This window comes from Quercus suber, unplaced genomic scaffold, assembly GCF_002906115.3.
Source record: "Quercus suber isolate HL8 unplaced genomic scaffold, Cork oak 2.0 scaffold_106, whole genome shotgun sequence".
In the NCBI taxonomy this organism is placed as follows: Eukaryota; Viridiplantae; Streptophyta; class Magnoliopsida; order Fagales; family Fagaceae; genus Quercus; species Quercus suber.
In genome coordinates, this window is record NW_027069571.1 from 1489581 (window position 1) to 1503370 (window position 13790).

Sequence of the window (13790 nt, forward strand, 5' to 3'; positions counted from 1 at the left end):
TGACTCATTCAAATCCTTGCTTCTGCAGGTTCGGGTCTAGCAAAATAAAGTGTCATTATTATCACATTCAGGTGGAAGATGTCAACTCAAATCGCCCCCATTTACTATTTTTTTTCTCAGCAAAAAAATATAAATAAAGACATGATATCCAACTCTCCTGATAATTAATAAAACTGATAACAGTAGCAAGATATGATTTTGATATAGTCTGATAGTCTAGTAATTAATGGCTTTAGTTACAACTTACAAGTAAAAAATAGCAATACCTAGATGTCGGCTTTAGAGTTTAGATACATAAACTTTCATATTTGAACCTTTTGTCAAGGAATACTAATTGTCATTTGTTCACTTTCTCAAAAAATTATTTATGGCAGATTGTTAAATTGTGGTGTGCCCTAAACCTAAGTCCACTAATAAAAGTTCAAACTCCCCTCAAAATTAAGAGAATATGTATTTATGACAATTATTTTTATAACAGTCCCAAATAATATTATCAACAATATTACAATCCAAAGTCCAAACTAACAATCACACATAACAACACAAAATTTACGTAGAAAATCCTTTTTCTTTGAAGGGAAAAAAACCACTTAACAAACTCCGAATAATTTCACTATTATCAAATCAATTACAATAGTTCTTGTATATGTCTCAGCTAAAGAAAAATCTCTCTTATTTTTCTTTGCTCACACACACACACTAATTATCCCTTTCAAATGCGCAACACTTTGCTCTCTCCTCTTTGGCTATCTTCTTGAAGCAGCAATACCTTCTCTCTCATTCCTCTCGTTCCTCCCAAGTGAAAATCCATTTTCTCTCTCTTGGTTTCACGCTCTATTTTCCCTCTCCCCATAGGAGGACCCATGGGCCAAAGCATCAAATTCTTTGTACATTATCTATTTATAAGACTCTTTTGTTATTCTCTCTGACTAGAATACATTACCTCTTTAACAAAGAATCTATTCCCTCTTAGATTAGGAATATATTACTTTTAATAAGGAATAGACTTCCTTCACACCAAGGAATAGTCTTTCCTTCTTTAAAAAAGGAAACCCAAATTAATTTTTCTTTCTTCAACTAGGAAACCTAATTGACTTTCAAGCCACAATTGGAATTTGAGGCAATTTCCCAACAAGTCCCACATGAAAAAAAAATAGAGAAATTAATAAACATAATTTGACCATAACACATTCTCAAACTTTGGATAAATTGTTACTATATATGTTATGTTAAGGCCTCTTTGGAGTCTCCCAACTATTATCCCCCAACAGAGCTTTTCAGCAAGGAATTACATAAAAACTTGCAAATTTAAAATATTCTTATTCACAACATTTCTCTTGAATATTATTGCAAAGCTTCTAGATTATCAACATTCATTTATGAGACAAAATTTATTACACAAATGCAAAATTGTCCTGTCACTCAAAATCACTCTAAAATAGTTTGTTGTAGGGTTGTAACAAAAATTAAATATACATTCTCCAGCATAATATAGCTTCCTATATTAGCATTGCCACTTTCAAGTGACAGAAAGACCTTGATTTCATTTCAGAAATGCGAGAAGCTAATCTCTCGAATGTCAGGTACCAACGGATCTTTTGATGATACGTTTCAGACCATAATACATTTGAATAATGTTGTTAGGCCATAGGCAAAGAAATTGAAAGTTTATGGATGATTTACTAGGATATACTAATGCTTATGGCTTTAATTCAAAAAATGTTACCGGCCTTCGATAATTGAAACAGTTGCATGATTCACAGAACAGATTTCTGTCCTGCTAATACCAGGGTTTGCCTTCATCACACTTCTCATATTCAAGAAAGCAGGTTGTTTGGGATAAGGTAGAGCCATACTTTCACTGCTAAGCATTGCGACAACATCAGACATTGTAGGTCTATCCGCTGCGCTTTCTTGAACACAGAGGAGACCTATGTTAACATATTTCAATGCCGCACGGACAGAGGATACATCATCAAGTAGTGGATCCACCAAGTCTGATCCCCTATCACTTGTCCATAATTCCCATGCCTTCAATATCGGGGAAAGAAAATAATAAATGTTAGGCAAGATACCTATGTTCACAAGCGGCAACAAGGAGAAAATTTCACTATGAAGATGGGAAGATTACAATATTGGCATAAAGGCTCTCTTAAGAAATTCAAAGTCCAAATCACCCAAAGAACACTCTCTATCAAACATTAGCACACGATAAGATACCTGATTACAACACGCACAAAGGAGTACTAGTTAAAAAGTTGAATATATGTTCAGCACATAGTGGACATAAGGGAACCTGGAACCCCTTGCGCAAGCCACAAGGCACATCAACAAATCTCCATCTTAGCTTGAGTTAGATCAAGTTATATAGGCAAAACTCCTATATTGCCTCGACTGAAGGCCTCAAGGGTATCATAGATCTTGGAATAATTAAATAATAAAATCTATAGTTTAAAATTATTTAAGTTTAGAACTTTGAGTTTTAGGTTCATAAATGTTCAGAGTATAATTTTATTATTATATTATTATTATTTATTTTATAATTTGGGGTCCATTTAACAACTAAAAATTATTTCATATGAATGCTAAATGAAATTCTGACTATGAAGTATTGTAACAATAATTGATTCATGTAAAAAACCTTTCATAGAAAAACACAAATAAATTAATATATTATTATGTGTGTGTGTGTGTGTTTTTTTTTTTGGCATGAAAATACTATATTCATAAGGATTTGAGATATTGCATGTGTATGTGAGTGTGTGTGTGTTGGGGGGGGGGGATTGGGGGACTGTTGAAAAAAAAAATTAAAAGGAAGTAATTGTTAAAAAAAGTAAAAAGAATATTGAACTACTTTTGAAAAAATAGTGGCAAATAGGATACTCACATATCCAAGAAGATGGAAAGAATCAGTCTGATAAAACCCAGTGTTCTTCCTACCACTCACAATCTCTAACAACAAGACACCAAAACTGAAAACATCCGACTTGATGGAGAAGAGGCCTTCTAGAGCATATTCAGGGGACATATAACCACTGAAAACCATAATCAAGTTAAAATGTTAGTAGTCGTGTCTTGTCTCTCTGTTTGAGCACATATCATGTTGGTTTGTACTTACTAAGTGCCAACAATTCTATTTGTATTTGCTTGTGATTCGTTTCCTTCAAATATTCTTGCCAATCCAAAATCTGATATCTTCGGATTCATTTCAGTATCTAACAAAATGTTGCTAGCCTTTAAGTCTCTATGAATAATCCTCAATCTAGAATATTGATGAAGGTAAAGAAGCCCTTGTGCAACGCCTTCAATCACTCGAATCCGCGTTTGCCAATCTAAAATCTTGCGCTTTTCTTGATCTATTTTACAATCATGAGAAATTAGTTGTACGCATTAATAGATCATATGCAAAGGTCGACCATGAAATCAATCACAATTATATATTGTGTGTGTGTGTGTATATATGTGTATGTATGTATGTATAAACATTACTAACCAAAAATGAAAAAGTCCAAACTTTTATTTGGCATATACTCATATACTAGTATCTTTTCATCTCGTTCAATGCAGCAGCCCAAAAGTCTAACAAGATTGTTGTGTTGGAGCTTGGCTATGAGCATAGCTTCATTTTTTAGCTCCTCCCAACCTTGGCCCGATCTTCTTGAAAGCCTTTTCACAGCTACCAAATCCCCTTTCAGTAATATTCCCTGAAATTGTTTTCCTTAAACTTAGTTTTGTGGCCGCCATGAAGAAATTAGGATAGCCCAATTATACTCGTCAGAGATATATAGAGTAGGGATTATAACAGACGCAGTAACAAACTGGCAGTGCCTGTTTGTTCTCGATAACATTGCAAGTGTAAAGTTGATAAGAGTAAACCTTTGTATACATTCCTCATCCTAAGCATTGAGTTTATGGATAATCATACCTTGTAAACAGGTCCAAAACCACCCTCTCCAAGCTTATTTGCATCTGAGAAATTATCAGTTGCAGCAGAAACACTTGTAAAACTGAATAATGGCATTTTGACTTCCTTTTTCCTGATGTCTCCACGCTTATTTTCTTCCAGCAGCTCCGAATTTTCAGACATTATGGTCATGCCCAAATCTAACTGTACCAAATCCTCACCTGAACAGTGAACAATTACAAAACACACACACAGTGTATATATATATATATATTTATTTATTTATGGCAATAATTAAGGATATACATTTTGATTGCTTAAATAGCATTATCAGCAATTATTTTCTCACCCTTGCTTGTCATCCTGAGTTTTTTCCATACACAATAGACAAAGAGGCCTAACAAAAGCGTTGCAAGAGGCAGAGATATAGCCACTATGGCGACTAATTGCTTAGCTCGTACAAACATTACTCCATCAATTGCTCCAGGCGTCGCTGCTGGGTTGGATTCATTCCTTGAGCTTGGGTCTGTCAAAGAAAATCAGAGGAATAAATAAACTAAAAATTGGTAATGCCTACCATCTCAAGTAAAAATAATATGGCAACGCCTAGAATTATCCCGTAAAAACCTTGGGAACTCAATAAGTCTAAATGTAAGGTGGTGACCCAGTTCCAAATTAAGACAATTTAGCTTAAGAGTAAAACATAGATAAAGTATCTTATATGTTATACATTAGGATGCCTAACTGAATTTTTTAACATTGACTTTTTTATTTTTAAAATTCTATTGGTAGGGTATGGAGATTTAAACCCGGATTGTCTTCCTAGTGTACAAATTGAGCTACAAGGCTCTTGGAAGGAAAGAGTGAATTTAATAACACAAACATATACAATTACAAATGGAACAACTAGTTATTCACTTTACCAACAAAAGTTCTTACATAATTCTTACCATGGGTGTCCAATTCCAAGGGGGCTAGTTTCAGATAGAAATCATTTCCATCTTTATCTTCAATTGATAGTAGCTTCAGATATGAAAAAGAACCATGCCATTCTTTGCAGTCAGACTTGGTCCTATTGCGACCGAACTTTTCCTCAAAAGTATAACCAATACAAGAACAATTTTTCAAGCAAGATGATTGACACTCCTTATTACTGCTCATCTCCAAAGGCTTCGGATTATCAAGCCAATCAACGTTAGACATGAGAAGAAACATATCATTTTGAATATCACTATTATTATTACTGCACTGCAGAACAGTTTTCCTCACACAGCCACTGGACGCGTTTCCTTTGCTCCCAGCACCAGCAGAAACGGGTTCGAAACCTCGCAAACAGCTACATGGTTCTTGTGCAGTCTCATTGCATACACTAAAATTGCCGCAAACCCCACACCTGGATGACTGTAATGAGGAATTCCACTTTTTCTTATCTTCTAACCATGACTGAAGTTTAAGCTTCCCGGATTCATCCAACACGATTCTCGAAATTTGAGTCTGAGAAGTGTAGTTAAGAGGCCAAGAAACATAACCCGAATCATAAGACAAAACATCAAAGCTAGTGACTAAATTAGTCCAATATTCTGCAGACCCCTCCATTATTATTGGTTGGACTGTACTATAAATATTAAAACCCCACTGCAGATAGAAACGACCAGGCGCAGGATCTTCTCTACTTTTCCACGATATTAATGAGGCGTTATCTACCATTAGTTTCATTCCGGGCAAAAGAGTATCAGTAGGATTGTCAAAGCTTTGCCAAAAGAGCTCCAAGACCCTGTTTGTGAGTATAAGATTACCTGTATCCAATAGCCTGGCATAGGTACCGTTGCCAGCTGAAGTGTTGGTCATGTTGTATGTCATTGTGCCATCAGATATTACAAGACCTCCATCCTGATTAAAAATGAGAGCAGCAGTGGAATCAGGGAATGGGTACTTTCTGTTTGCAACCCAAACTACATTCGGCTCAGAAACATTCTTGAATCGTATTCCGAAGTAATACTTTGTCGAATTTCCTGGAGAGAAGAAACAAAGTTCGAAGATTCCATTAGGCGACACAATGGTCTCCGGGTGTGTCAGTGATTGGCCGGGTAAGATGGTATCCGAGACAGTATTATTAGTGGATTGAAAACCCAGACAGAAAAAAAGAAGCAGGAAAGCAATAAGAGGGGCAATTCTACTATTCATGTTTGTATCAGGCAGCTATGCAATGCAGCACAATTTACAGTTGCAATTTGCATTGCAGAGGAAGGAGACTCAAAAGTCATGTTGTTAGATTGAGGAAGGAGACTAGGTCAACCGTCAGTGCTTTTCGCCCTGTCACTGAAAATTAAAAGGCATTAATCATTATGGTGACATTTCACCTAAACTATAGAGTCGTACAATTCTGGGTTTTACTGGAATCAATTTTATAATTTTTGAAAGGGACAAAATACCTTGGAATGTCTTATGTAATTGGACGGGTCGAATATGGTCCGCGGACGTCCGAATAAGCGAGTCCGTCATTTGCACGGGCCTCCAATGAACGGATTTGATGTGAACGGGCCGGATATGGACGGAGTGAAGGAAGGTGGGCTGGTTGTCCATGGGCCTGTTAGGCCCCTCGTGGGGGATATTTTGGCCCATTCTCACAAGGGCCCAAATAGAGTCCTTGCACTAGTGGGACTCCGAAAATCTTACATATTTGGTAAAGATCTTCCGTATAAGGAGGAGATCTATTCATCACGTTTAGGATTCTACAAGGAGAGTCCTATAAGGAAAAGACTTCCGCGCCAAGAAAGGGATGTCAACCTTACGCCACTATAAAAGCCCCAATACCCTTACAAGCCAAGGTACGCATAATTAACCCCTCTCTAGCACTCTAGAGTTGTGAGAATACTTTCTGACTTAACCTTCGGAGGGTGTTTGGCCGGCACTACACCGATGTCCTTCGATAGGTTTTCTCCTTTGTTTCGTGCAGGTTAATATACGAGCGAAAGGAGTATCGTGCGACTCATTGGTGAATTTCCTTGAATCATCAGTTGGCGCCGTCTGTGGGAAAAATCGAGTAATTAAGTCATACTATCGTTTCCCGGACTAAAAGGTTGCATGGTACTCACTCGCTCAATGGCAACTACTAATGACGTGCAAGGAGAAGAACCACCCACGACTGCCCTCGAGAGACAAGTTCGGACCCTCAGTACCGCCGTGGAGCGTCTCACCAAACAGAACCTCGACTTGGAGGAACAGCTGCGCCAGAAGAATGCAGCACTAAATAACCGGCCAGAAGATCAGGAAGGGACTAGCGCTCCAAACAGGAATCAGGAGAGACCTGAGGGCAGCCACGCCCCAAGCAGGCCGGAGAGGCAGCACGTGAACATGCCATCCCTCACAGTTTCCCGGACTAAAAGGTTGCATGGTACTCACTCGCTCAATGGCAACTACTAATGACGTGCAAGGAGAAGAACCACCCACGACTGCCCTCGAGAGACAAGTTCGGACCCTCAGTACCGCCGTGGAGCGTCTCACCAAACAGAACCTCGACTTGGAGGAACAGCTGCGCCAGAAGAATGCAGCACTAAATAACCGGCCAGAAGATCAGGAAGGGACTAGCGCTCCAAACAGGAATCAGGAGAGACCTGAGGGCAGCCACGCCCCAAGCAGGCCGGAGAGGCAGCACGTGAACATGCCATCCCTCACGAATGCGACTCCATAACATATTGCCGCCGAGATGCAGGCAATGAGGGAACAGATGGAGGTCATGATGAACGCCCTCAAGGGGCGAGTCTCCAGTGACCTTGATGATCTGGTCAATCGTACCGACTCACCCTTCACTGTGGCCGTGAACTCCTTCCCCCTACCCCACAAGTTTCGCATGCAGAATATAGATAGTTATGACGGGGTGAAGGATCCTCTGGATCACCTAGAAACTTTCAAAACCCTGATGCATCTACAGGGGGTACCGGACGAAATCATGTGCAGGGCCTTCCCAACTACACTGAAGGGTTCCGCGAGAATTTGGTTCAGTCGGCTGACACCGAACTCCATTAGCACTTTCAAAGAACTAAGCGCTCAGTTCACCTCACACTTCATAGGGGGACACAGGTACAAAAAGTCCACAGCGTGTTTGATGAGCATCAGGCAGAGAGAAGACGAGACGCTAAGATCCTACATAACCCGCTTCAATAAGGAAGCACTCTCAATTGATGAAGCCGACGACAAGATACTGTTGGCAGCTTTCACGAACGGATTGCGGAAGGGCAAGTTTTTGTTCTCACTATACAAAAATGACCCCAAAACCATGTCAGAAGTACTCTACAGGGCCACCAAGTACATGAACGTGGAAGACGCGCTACTTGTACGGGAAGAAAGGCCCAAGAAGAGGGAACGCCAGGTGGACATACGCCAGGACCAAGGGCAGAAAAGACCAAGGACAGGAGACAGAAGGGACGAAAGACGCCCTAAGCCCCCGAGCGGGAGGTTCACAAGTTTCACCTCCCTGAACGCCCTGATTGACCAAGTCTTGATGCAAATCAAAGACGAGGAGACACTAACATTCTCGGGAAAACTAAAGAGCGACCCAAGCAAACGGTCGCGAGACAAATATTGTCGTTTCCACCGAGATCATGGCCACGACACGGTCGAATGCTACGACCTAAAGCAGCAGATTGAAGCCCTCATTAGACAAGGGAAGTTGCAGAAGTTCGTCAACAAAGAGAAAACGGATCATAATCGCCAAGAGCCGGCCCCCCGACGGGATAACGAGCGTCCGAGACCCCCCATCGGAGACATAAGGATGATAGTGGGGGGAACCGCATCTACCGGTTCTTCCAAAAAAGCTCGAAAGACGTACCTCAGATCGGTCCTGAACGTCCACATGACGGGCTCGAGGCCCAATACCACACGGGTGGAGAGCCCTATTATAGGATTCACCGAAGAAGACGCAAGGAGACTTCATCATCCACATGACGATGCGCTGGTCGTCAGTATACGTGTGGGGGACTACAACGTCCACCGAGTGCTAATCGACAACGGCAGCTCAGCAGACATTCTATACTATCTAGCATTCCAGCAAATGGGGATAGACAGAGCACGATTGATGCCGGCGAACGCTCCCCTTGTCGGCTTCGGAGGGACCAGGGTATTCCCAATAGGTTCCATCACACTCCCGGTAACGGTGGGTGATTACCTACAAGAACTCACTAGGAATGTAATGTTCCTCGTAGTAGACTGCTCCTCCGCTTACAATGGTATTCTCGGACGACCCACACTTAACTCATGGAAAGCAGCAACATCCACATACCACCTAATGATCAAATTCCCAACGGACTATGGGATTGGGGAATTGCGGGGGAATCAGGCAACCGCTCGAGAGTGCTACATTGCCATGCTAGAAATGGAAGATCACCATCAGGCAATGTGCATAGAAGAACAGCGGACGGTCGCAGAACCAGCTGAAGAGCTGGAGGTAGTAATACTCAACGAGTCCAAACCAGAGCGAACAACCAGAATTGGAACATTGGCCTGCCAACCTGTGCGCTAGGCCCTCATAACATTCCTCAGGAGGAACCAAAACATCTTCGCATAGAACCATGAAGACATGCCCGGGATCGATCCCTCTGTCATAGTCCACAAGCTGAACGTGAACCCTTCAACCCCCCCAGTCCAGCAGAAAAAGCGAGTATTCGCTCCTGAACGGGACAGAGCAATAGCATAAGAGGTCGGAAAGCTACTCGATGCGGGTTTTATAAGGGAAGTATATTACCCAGAGTGGTTGGCGAACGTGGTCATGGTCAAGAAAGCTAGTGGAAAGTGGAGGATGTGCGTCGACTTCACGGACCTTAACAAAGCAATCCCAAAGGATAGTTACCCCCTCCCGCGGATAGATGCACTGGTCGACTCCACGGCTAGACACCAGCTCTTAAGTTTTATGGATGCCTTCTCGGGCTATAACCAGATCAAAATGGAGGAACCCGATCAGGAGAAAACGTCATTCGTCACCAGCCAAGGCCTCTTTTGCTATAAGGTGATGTCATTCGGACTCAAGAACGCCGGGGCAACATACCAAAGATTAATGGACAAGATGTTCGCACATCAGATTGGGAGAAACGTACAAGTCTACGTTGACGACATGCTGGTCAAGAGCCAGTTCGAAAAAGATCATCTGAGCGACCTCCAGGAGACATTCGATACCCTACGGTCATACAACATGAAGCTGAATCCGGACAAGTGTGTATTCGGGGTGACGGCAGGAAAATTCTTGGGTTTTATGGTGTCCCAAAGAGGAATAGAGATCAATCCAGAGAAAATACGGGCCATCATGGAGCTTGAACCACCAAGGACAACAAAGGAGGTACAGAGCTTCAATGGCAGAGTTGCAGCCTTGAACAGGTTCGTCTCAAAAGCAATAGACAGGTGCCTACCGCTCTTCCGCATCCTGAAGAAATCATTCGAGTGGACGGAGAAGTGCCAGAAGGCATTTGAGGATCTAAAGAAATACCTTTCCTCGCCACCTTTGCTCAGCCCATCCAAACCAGGGGAAGATCTCTACTTATACCTAGCCGCTTCGCAGGTGGCAGTAAGCGCGGCCCTAGTAAGGGAAGAAGAAGGGACGCAGCGGCCCGTCTATTTCGTAAGCAGGGGGTTCTGGAGGGCCTGAAGAAAGATACCCCCACATGGAGAAGCTAGCCTTCGCGCTGATAACCGCAGCTCGAAAACTGAAACCATACTTCCAAGCCCACAGCATCATCGTCCTAACAAATCAGCGCCTAAAAAGGGCAATGAGCAGCCCCGAAGCAGCCGGACGAATGGCCCTGTGGGCAATAGAGCTGAGTGAGTTTGACATACACTACCGTCCGCGAACCGCAATAAAGGGCCAAGCTGTAGCTGACTTCATCGCCGAATATACGCAAACGAGGCAGCAGGAGCCACAAGCCCTTAGACTGTGGAACATCCACACGGATGAATCATCAAACAGGCTAGCTGGAGGCGCCGGGGTGGTAATTCAAACCCCTGACGGAGACACGATCGAGTGCATGATCCGATTAGACTTCCCGACGACCAATAATGAGGCCAAGTATGAGGCATTGTTGGCAGGATTAGACCTGGTGAAAGCAGCAGGCGCCGAGGCTATGGTTATACATTGCGATTCGCAGGTGATAGTCAGTCAGATTAGTGGCGCCTATGAATGCAGGGGGGAAAAATGAAGAAATACTTGGAAGAAGTCAGAAGACGGATCGACTCCCTCCAGGTCACATTCGTCCAGATCCCAAGGGAGGAGAATGAATGTGCTGACCGGCTCGCAAAAGCCGCCTCCGCAGTGGCCATGACGACCCCCGACCGGGTGCTATCGTTCATCTAGAACTCCTCAATCATTAACAGTGAGACGGAAGTGCAGGAAGTAAATCCAGAATACGATTGGACCACGCCCCTAATGGCCTACCTAAAGGAAGGCACGTTCCCGGACAACAAGGACGCAGCCAGAAAGTTGAAAGTCCGGGCTTCGCGGTTCATAATAATCAATGACGTCTTATACAAAAGGGGATTCTCACGACCATATCTGAGGTGTTTGGGTCACGAGGAAGCAGACTATGTAATGAGAGAGGTCCATGAAGGCATCTGCGGAAACCATTTGGGGGCGCGGTCTCTGGTACACAAACTGATCCAGGCAGGATACTATTGGCCTACAATGCAGAAGGATGCGCAAACCTACGTCAAGATCTGCGACAAATGTCAAAGGTTTGGTAACCTAATTAGGCAACCAACTGAAGAGCTGACACCCATGATGGCCCCTTGGCCGTTCGCCCAATGGGGACTAGACATCATGGGCCCTCTCCCGACGGCCGCGCGACAGCTGAAATTCTTGGTAGTAGGGATCGACTACTTCACTAAGTGGGTCGAAGCGGAAGCTCTAGCAACTATCACGGAGAAAAACATCAGAGGTTTCGTATGGAGGAATATCATATGCAGATTCGGGATACCAAGGGTCCTCATCTCCGACAATGGGAAACTGTTTGACAACAAGGCATTCCGAGATTTTTGCTCTAAGTTAGGCATCAGGAATCACTACTCATCCCCCGCACATCCACAGGCAAATGGCCAAGTTGAAGTCACGAACCGGTCCCTATTCAAAATCATCAAAACCCAGCTCGAAGGGGCAAAAGGTATATGGCCCGATGAGTTACCAAGTGTCTTATGGGCATATCGCACGACGGCAAGAACGCCCACAGGAGAAACGCCATTCGGGCTGACATACAGGAGCGAGGCCGTCATTCCAGCGGAAATAGGTCTTACAACCTATCGAGTGGAGAGCTACGATGAAGGCAAGAATGAAGAGGCTTTGCGGCTACAGCTAGACCTAGTCGACGAAGTCCGGGCTACAGCTGAACAAAGGATAGCTCGATACCAAAACCTTATGGCAAAGTACTACAACTCCAAAGTCAGACACAGAGACTTCCAGATCGGAGACCTTGTGCTTCGGAAGGTAATAGGAGCAGCTAAAGATCCCTCGCAAGGAAAACTTGGCCCAAACTGGGAAGGGCCTTACAAGATCTCATCTTGGCAGAGAAAGGGAACCTACCACCTCGAAACCATGGACGGACGGAAACTGCAACACCCGTGAAACACTGAGCACCTACGGAGGTACTACCAATAGATGCAACGTGAAGAGACATCCACCCCTTGCAAGCATTCCAGCTCATTTCTAAAGTTTTCAGTAGTTTTTATTTTGAACAACTATTTTTACTTTTCTATGCTTTTACTTTGAACAAACCTCTCTACTAGTGCCTTTTTAAGCCCAAGGGGACAGGCACTATTTTCCTATAAAGACTTCTTTCAGGCAACAAAATTTTTCCTGCCTAGTCTATTTAATTCAATATCACAAGGTTCAAAAGTTGTCCACAAGATGGACGAATCATCCCAAGAGGATGAAAAACAAGAGTCCATACGGTGGACGGACCAATAAGGCTGTCCACAAAATGGACGGATCATCCTAAGAGGATGAAAACTTAAGTCCAGACAATGGACGGACCAATAAGGTTGTCTACAAGACGGACCATTCATCCCAAGAGGATGAAAGCTATAGTCCAGACAATGGACGGACCAATAAGGCTGTCCCCAAGACGGACGGATCATCCCAGGAGGATGAAAACTTGAGTCCAGATAATGGACGGACCAATGAGGCTGTCCACCAAGTGGACGGATCACCCTAAAAGGATGAGAGCCTAAGTCCAGATAATGGCGAACTAATCAAATTATCCCCGAAATGGACGGACCATCCCATGAGGATGAAAACCTTTAGGCCGAATAGTGGACGGACCAGTAGCGTCGTCCATGAGCGGACGGGTCAACCCAAATAGACGGATACTACTAAGTCCGCATAATGAGCGAACCCAGGATAACGTCCACTAGTTGGACGGACCCCACAAAGGGAATTAAGTAAGATACCCGACGGACGGGTACAACAAACAGTCTACCCAACGGGTGGATTCAAATTATGCATAACAGACATGTTCAATAAACAGTCTACCCAACAGGTGGGTTCAAATTATACATGACGGACATGTTCGAACCATTCAAAAGCAAATAGTATTTCCAAGTCACAAATCATCCAAAGGGATGACGGCCCTTGGCTAAGCAAGTCATGAAAGGAGGTACCATAATAAGCAAGACAGAGCTCACTTAAGCATGAAAATACGTTAAAAAAAAAAAAAAAACATGCATTCCACAAAGATAAAACAGAAGGTCAACGGACCCAGCATAAAATAAACATGCTGAACGGTCAATGTATATACAAAACCCATAAACATGACGGGTGTTAAAAATTGTTCCACACTTGCAATAAAAAAAAAAAAAAAAAACTAAGTTATTACAAAATAAATTAAGATAATGCAGCTCCGTCTCCCTCTTCGGC

At 43.0% G+C, this 13790-nt stretch overlaps 2 protein-coding genes across 3 annotated transcripts; one reads left to right on the forward strand and one right to left on the reverse strand.

Annotated features, from left to right (window-relative positions):
• Window positions 1-1344: 1344 nt before the first annotated feature.
• LOC111992256 (G-type lectin S-receptor-like serine/threonine-protein kinase At1g11300) lies at window positions 1345-6206 on the reverse strand. Of its 2 annotated transcripts, XM_065775202.1 has the most exons (8): window positions 4855-6206; window positions 4254-4430; window positions 3926-4125; window positions 3494-3704; window positions 3119-3356; window positions 2888-3035; window positions 2132-2220; window positions 1829-2031 (listed from the first exon to the last, which is right to left on the reverse strand). In XM_065775202.1, exons 1-8 carry the CDS (start codon window positions 6086-6088, stop codon window positions 1947-1949), a joined length of 2382 nt encoding a protein of 793 aa, XP_065631274.1. In that variant the 5' UTR covers window positions 6089-6206; the 3' UTR covers window positions 1829-1946. The 2 variants fall into 2 exon arrangements, with proteins under 2 accessions (XP_065631273.1, XP_065631274.1); XM_065775201.1 differs by lacking the exon at window positions 2132-2220 and having other exon boundaries at window positions 1345-2031.
• A 1974-nt stretch (window positions 6207-8180) lies between these two features.
• Window positions 8181-9422, forward strand: LOC136068257 (uncharacterized). Its single transcript, XM_065775170.1, has one exon. The coding sequence runs from the start codon at window positions 8181-8183 to the stop codon at window positions 9420-9422; it is 1242 nt and encodes a 413-aa protein (XP_065631242.1).
• The last annotated feature ends 4368 nt before the right edge of the window (window positions 9423-13790 follow it).

Bases quoted from the DNA above. Each gene is read 5' to 3' on its own strand.
- LOC111992256 (XM_065775201.1), bottom strand. From the start codon at position 6,088: ATGAATAGTAGAATTGCCCCTCTTATTGCTTTCCTGCTTCTTTTTTTC. The intron at 3,705-3,925 runs GTATGATTATCC...AAACAATTTCAG, and splicing joins GTTTTGGACCTGTTTACAAG to GGAATATTACTGAAAGGGGA. The intron at 3,036-3,118 runs GTAAGTACAAAC...TATGGTTTTCAG, and splicing joins AATAGAATTGTTGGCACTTA to TGGTTATATGTCCCCTGAAT.
- LOC136068257 (XM_065775170.1), top strand. From the start codon at position 8,181: ATGTCAGAAGTACTCTACAGGGCCACCAAGTACATGAACGTGGAAGAC.